At 55.8% G+C, this 6,000-nt stretch overlaps 1 protein-coding gene across 1 annotated transcript in view; it reads left to right on the top strand.

Moving 5' to 3' along the window:
* The first annotated feature begins 3,280 nt into the window (after window positions 1-3,280).
* PREX1 (phosphatidylinositol-3,4,5-trisphosphate dependent Rac exchange factor 1) overlaps window positions 3,281-6,000 on the top strand; it is a 178,013-nt gene continuing 175,293 nt past the window's right edge. Inside the window, exon 1 of the mRNA XM_045980873.1 lies at window positions 3,281-3,623. Coding sequence (XP_045836829.1) covers window positions 3,411-3,623 — 213 coding nt within the window. The 5' untranslated portion in view covers window positions 3,281-3,410. The remainder of the gene's footprint in view (window positions 3,624-6,000) is intronic.

The raw sequence follows: 6,000 nt of genomic DNA, 5'->3' as shown, positions 1-6,000 counted from the left end.
CAAAGGTCTGGAGCCCTGACTTAATCTGATATCCATTATATTAGAATCAGATCTTGAGCCAGGGTCTTCTGGAGAGATCTGCTTCTACCAGCAAAGCTTCCTTTGGGGAAGTTTTAACTTGGACACTCGGGGGTGGCTCAAGTAGGACTATAAGGAAGGGAATATTTTGGTTTGAAGAAATGAACCCTGGCCTGTGTGTCCCACATTGAGTTCAGTTGTCCATCTATTGTGGCCAATGCCAAGGGTGGAGATGCCTCTCTTCTTCTCAGAAAGCCGCTCTTGGTGCTCAGAATGGGGAAAAGACTTTCGGGGAAGCTGGCCTGACTTACTGAAAACTCATCTGCATTTGGGAAATGATTGCGATCCTGGGCAGTCCTTAACTCATTTCTCATTGGTTTGTTCAACTTGGGATGGACAAAAACCACCCCTTGTTTCTCTTCGGTTTATCTTCATTATTTTTTCTTTGGAGCAGAGCTTGGGAAGGCAGCCTTCAAATCCTGAGCTTGCAGAATCTGAGAGGCTCGTCAGGGAATAAGGAACTGTCTGATGTTTCCAAACAGCACTAACTTCCCTGCACCTGTGAAATGCACGCAGCCGAAATGAAATGGTATTTCCCACTATTTGCAAAGTACATGGCAATAGAAACTCTATAATTGTCCCTGTAGACGAGAATTTCTCTATCATTGTCATTGCTCCCCCGCTCAACTGAAAGATTTTTTTTTTCTCTCCTTCTCGCTCTGTTCTTTTGGTGAATGTTTCCCAGCTATAGCCTATTTAAGGCCCTACCCTGGAGACATAACGGTTCTAAGGGCTCCCCACTGGAGATCCTGGAGTGCGTGGGTGGAGGTGATGGGGAAGAAGGTACGAGAGGTCGGGGCCCAAACAGGGCTAGGGAAAGACGTCTTCCCAGGGTTGTGGTTGCTTAGTCACGTTTGGTTCAGTGAGTTGCTCTGTGCCAGGATTAGCTGGGAGGCAGCCAGGCCCTGGACCAAGGGAGTCCCCATTGATCACACTAGTGTGGAGCTCCCTAACTGACTCAGAAGACCTGGGGTAGGCAGCGACCAGAGCAGAGGCCCGCAGGAGCCACCACGCAACTCTGGAGAAGCTGAAAAGATCTCATTTGTTTATTGATTATTATTATTTTTTAAAGATTTTATTTATTCGATAGAGAGAGAGACAGAAAGAGAGAGACGGAACACAAGCAGGGAGAATAGCAGGGGGAGAGAGAGAAACAGGCTTCCTGCCGAGCAGGGAGCCCGATGCGGGGCTTGATCCCAGGATCCTGGGACCAGGACCTAAGCAGAGGCAGACGCTTAATGCCTGAGCCACCCAGGCGCCCCTACTGAGACCCTGTGTTACATACACATTCCCCCCAAGACTCCCATTTTAAAGATTAGGCAACTGAGGCTCAGAAATGTGAAGGGTCTTAGTCAAGGTCACCGAGCCAGTTAGAGTTGGAGCTGGGGTGGAAATGCAAACCAGCTTCATTCCATAGCCATAATGTTCTATGTTTTCTCCTTGTGGTAGACAGGATTTATTTAAAGATGAGACATCTGAGGCTCAGAAAGGGGCTGTGACTAGTCTAAAGTCACACAGCAGAGCTACTCAGAGACCTCTACGTCTTTCAGACATAATCAACTCCCTACCCACACCTGGCAGATTCACCTACCTCACACTCTTTACCACCTGCCCAGAAGAACTTCCCTCACTCGAGGCCCAGATCAAACACCAGCTTGTTCACAATCCCAAAGACACATTTCCTAGAGGGCAGAAACCATCCCACTCTCTCCCAGCATCCTGAGGAACCTGCAGTATTTATCCAGGCCAAAAGGAGAACAGTCTTGGGTGTTTGGAACAGAAGATAAGTAGTCATGTTCTTGCCTAAAGGATGATTACGGTCTACAGGGGGGATATTATATGAATCGTTTAATCTAGTGCAGAGACAGTACAATCCCTGGGAGGTGAACAGGGGAAGATTAAGGATTTTGTGGACAGTTTGGAGAATGGGGCCAGGCTAAGAGGGCATTCACACATGAATAACAATAATAATAAAGGACAAACATAGAGAACTTTCTAGGTACTGGGCACTGTTCCAAGTATGTCCTGGGGACTAACACAACCCTGTGGAAGATCCTATGATCTAGGTAGCAATATCATTCCCATTGCACTGTTGAGAACACTAAGGCTCTTGAGGCAAAGGAAACCAGCCCAAGGTCACCCACTAGCACGGGAAGGAGATGGGATTCAAACCTGAGGAGCTTACTCTAGGCCCCAGAGCTCGGTCACCTCTCCCTACCTTCCTGTGAGGCAGGTAAGGACATTTGTCAAGCGGTTCCGCTGATGATCAAGGTCACGCAGAGCAGCCTGGAGTAGCAGCCGGGTTTCCCAAGGCCTTCTCCCGGGTGGTGGGTGGATGGAGGTGGGGGGAGGCGCGGGCAGAGCAGCTGCTACCTGATTAGTAACTCGAGAGCAGATACTGATTTCTTCTGGGAAAGGTGGAAGGCGCAGGGTCGTCTCTTGGGGGCAAGTAAGTTCAGAAAAGAAAGGGACAGAAACGGAAGGAAGGAAAGGGCATGAGAAAGGGAGGGACAGAGAGAGCCACGCGTCTTCCTTCTCAAGGTCGTGGCAGCGCCCGAGGGCACCCAAAGGGCTCAGTGTCCCCAGAGGCTGGCTGGCCCGGGGTGGGGCCGCCCCCCTTTCTTCGCGGGCCGGTGGGGTCGCGCGAGCCGGGGCGGGCTGGCTCCCGAGCTGCTTCGCCGCGAGCCTTTCCAGCCCGGTGTTCGCTCGGCCGGAGAAGCGGCCGCGGCGGCCGAACCTGCGTGCGTGTGCCTGCGCGCGGTGGGTGTCGCGTGTGGTGGGTGGGAGTGGCGTAGCCCGCGGCGGGGGAGGGGGCCACGCGTCCGGGCGCGGAGTTGGCGCGCGGGCGGCGGCGCGTGCGCCGCCTCGGGGTCCCCGGCCTCAGCGGCTCCCCTTCTGGAGGGTTCCCGCCCGAGCGCCCCGGGCGCCTCGGCCCTGGCCTCTCGGAGCTTCCGACGTAGCCTCTGAGCTCCGCCGCGGGTCTCCAGGGGGCCCGGCGCGCGCGCGGAGCGCCTCTGCGGCCAGAGAGCGGTGTGGCACTTGGCAGACGCTCCCTTGGCGGCGGGGGCGGCGGCGGCGGCGGAGCCCGCCGTCTGGGAGCCCCGAGGGCCGGCCCCCTCCCGCCCCTAGTCCAGCCTCCGAGCGCTGCCTCCGCCCCCGGCCCGGGTCGCCCGCCCCCAGTCCCGCCCGCCCGCCGCGCCAGGCGCCGGGCCCGCCGCTGAGCCCGGCCCGCCGGCGCGCCCCGTCCGGGATGGGGCGCCTGGACGCCTGAGTCGCCGTTCGGCGCGACCTTCGCGCGGGGGAAGCAGCCGGCGCCGCGCGGCCGCGTTAGAATGGAGGGACCCGGCGGTAGCAATCCCAGCGGGGACGGGGCTGGGGACGGTGCCCACCCGGACCCCCGGGTCCCCGGCGCCGCTGCGCCCAGCTCCGGCCCGTGCGCGGCCGCGCGGGAGTCGGAGCGCCAGCTGCGCCTCCGCCTCTGCGTCCTCAACGAGATCTTGGGCACCGAGAGGGACTACGTGGGCACCTTGCGCTTCTTGCAATCGGTGAGTGTCGCCCGGGGCGCGCGGGGACAGCCTCTGCCCCGGCTGCCCGCCCCGCTGTGGAGCGCAGGGGCCTCCGGCGCGGGGCGGTCCCCACAACCTGTGGCCGCGGTCCCTGGGGGGCGCGAGAGTCGCCTCAGGGGCGCCCCGGCGGGCACACAGAGAGGTGGGGATATCCGGGCTCCTCCAGAGCTGGGCTGTCGCCTCCTTTGCCGGCCAGCGGTCCAAGCCCGGACTCGGGGTCTCCCATACTCCCGTTTCCACCCCGCACGCTGCCCTTTTGTCTTTTTCTTTTCCCCTCCCGCCTTTCAAATAGTTTTAAAATTAGTTACATCCGTGAGGCAGGGGCTCTGGGACCCAGGCGCCGGGAGCTTTCGCTCCTGCGTTTTTTCCCCTCCGGGGATTTCTTCGCCAGCCACCTAGTGCAGCACCAACTACTCAACGGGGCGGATCCTAGACATCCTAGAACCCAGCGCCCCTCCGAGAGTAGGAGTCAACCCGGAGCCCGGAAGAGGGATGGAGAGCCCACAAAACCACAAAGAGTAGGACCCCTTTCTCCAGTGCACACGCTTTTGCTGGAGCTTGGGGACAGTGGGTTTCGAACTCACGGCTTGCCAGTCCAGGTCCCACCCCCATCTCTGAGTGGCAAAACCACAGCGTCAGACTCTAAAATAACTGTCGAGCGCTTACTATGTGGCAGGCGCTTACATGTGTCATTAGGAGGTTTAGCCTTCCAAGTGGCCCATGAAGTAGGGACGAGTATTGACCCCATTGTTTAGATGGGAAAGTTTAGCTCCAGCAGGGTTGAGTAACTTGCCTGGAATCACACAGCTGGTTCATTGGAGGTACCCGGTTTTGGACCAGGATAGTCCCAGCTGGTTCTCCAAACTCCTATGCGAACTTCTTTTTTTTCTTTTTCTTTTCTTTCTTTCTTTCTTTCTTTTTTTTTAATTCCCCCTGTGAGAGGGAGGAAGGGGCCACTTCCCTACTCTCCTAGGAAGTGAGAAAAGTGGCCAGGGGGCGGAGGGTGTGGGCCTGGGGCCAAGCCTCGCTGGAAGTTAGGAGACTCTGAGGGCTTTAATCTCCGTGCCTCCTGCTGGGACCTCATTTACTCCCTTCTCGGCTCTAGGAAGTCTTTTAATCCTGGTTCAGGAAGAGCTGGGGGTGGTGGTTGTTCTCAGAGATCTCAGAGCCAGGCTCTGCAGCTCTCAGTCTCTGGGGGCACAGGGGGAGCTTCTGGCATCCTCTGGGGTCCCCACTGGCTTGGAGGTCCAGCTGAGGCTGTGTGAGGTCCGAGTTCTAACTCAGGGAGGAGAGAGCCCTTCTCTCTGTGAAAAGAGGTGTGTGTGTGTGGGGGGGGGGGGGTTGGGAGGTTGGGGAGTTGTGCGGTGGCATTGAACACCATTTGGCTAAAGGACCCTTCTAGAAAGGCCTGTGAGAATAAGGCAGAGTTGGCATTTCTTTCCCATCTCTCCCTCTCTCATCGTTTAAAAAAAAAAAAAAGGAATCTGTTCAGTTTGAAGCTGGCAGTTTCTGATATAAAGAGGTAGACAGCTCTGATATCTCTGAGCAATGTCACATTCTCGGGAACTCGTTACTTCTCCTTCTGAGCCACTCCCTGCTCCTCAGTCTGGAAGCGAGAGAGGGAAGACAGACCAATTTTATATTAATGGGTAAGAAAATATACCTCTTCCTCCCACGCCCTCGCCTGGATGGTGTGGTACGTTTCAGAACAGATGCAGATCGTGTCGGAGTTAACCGTGGTTTTAGATTGTCCACTTGTAGAGTCTGAGGTTGCTGGAATAATGGAAATTGATTGGAAGCGACTATTCTTACTATTAAAGAAACAGGAAGGAAAAAAAAAAAAGATTTCCATATTTCCACGTGATTGAGTTCATCAGTTTTTGTTAGGATTGACCTGTCAGTTCTGAGATGAGCTGGTTCTTGGACCAGTCCTGCTCCCTGCCCTGACTTCAGTTTCCCCACCTGTAAACCCAGGGGAGGAGAATCCAGACTGCTTTTTTCTGCCTTGCCCTTTTGGGTGTCCCCAGGCTGGTGCCAGCAACGGACTGATTGTGTAACTTGACCAGCCCATACCTTGTGTGTGAGCCACAGGCGGCCTCTCTTGTTTTGCTCCATCAGAAATGGCCCCTAAACAACCCAAGACCTTTCAGTTTTGAAAACCCAGGGCTTAGCTTCAGAAACTGCTAATTACCAAGGCTTTCCACACAGCGAGGCTGGCAGCCTGCAGGTTGCTCTCTTCTGTCTTCCCACTCTCTCCTCTCAGCCTTTATACTTACTTGGTAAGGGAAGAATGCTTGGTAATCCCTCCCCGCTTTTAATTCCATGGGGCAGAGATGAGTCTTGAAGGGTTGCCCTG

The sequence above is a fragment of the Meles meles genome, chromosome 16 (genome assembly GCF_922984935.1).
Source record: "Meles meles chromosome 16, mMelMel3.1 paternal haplotype, whole genome shotgun sequence".
In the NCBI taxonomy this organism is placed as follows: domain Eukaryota; kingdom Metazoa; phylum Chordata; class Mammalia; order Carnivora; family Mustelidae; genus Meles; species Meles meles.
This window is presented reverse-complemented; position numbering and strand designations above follow the sequence as displayed.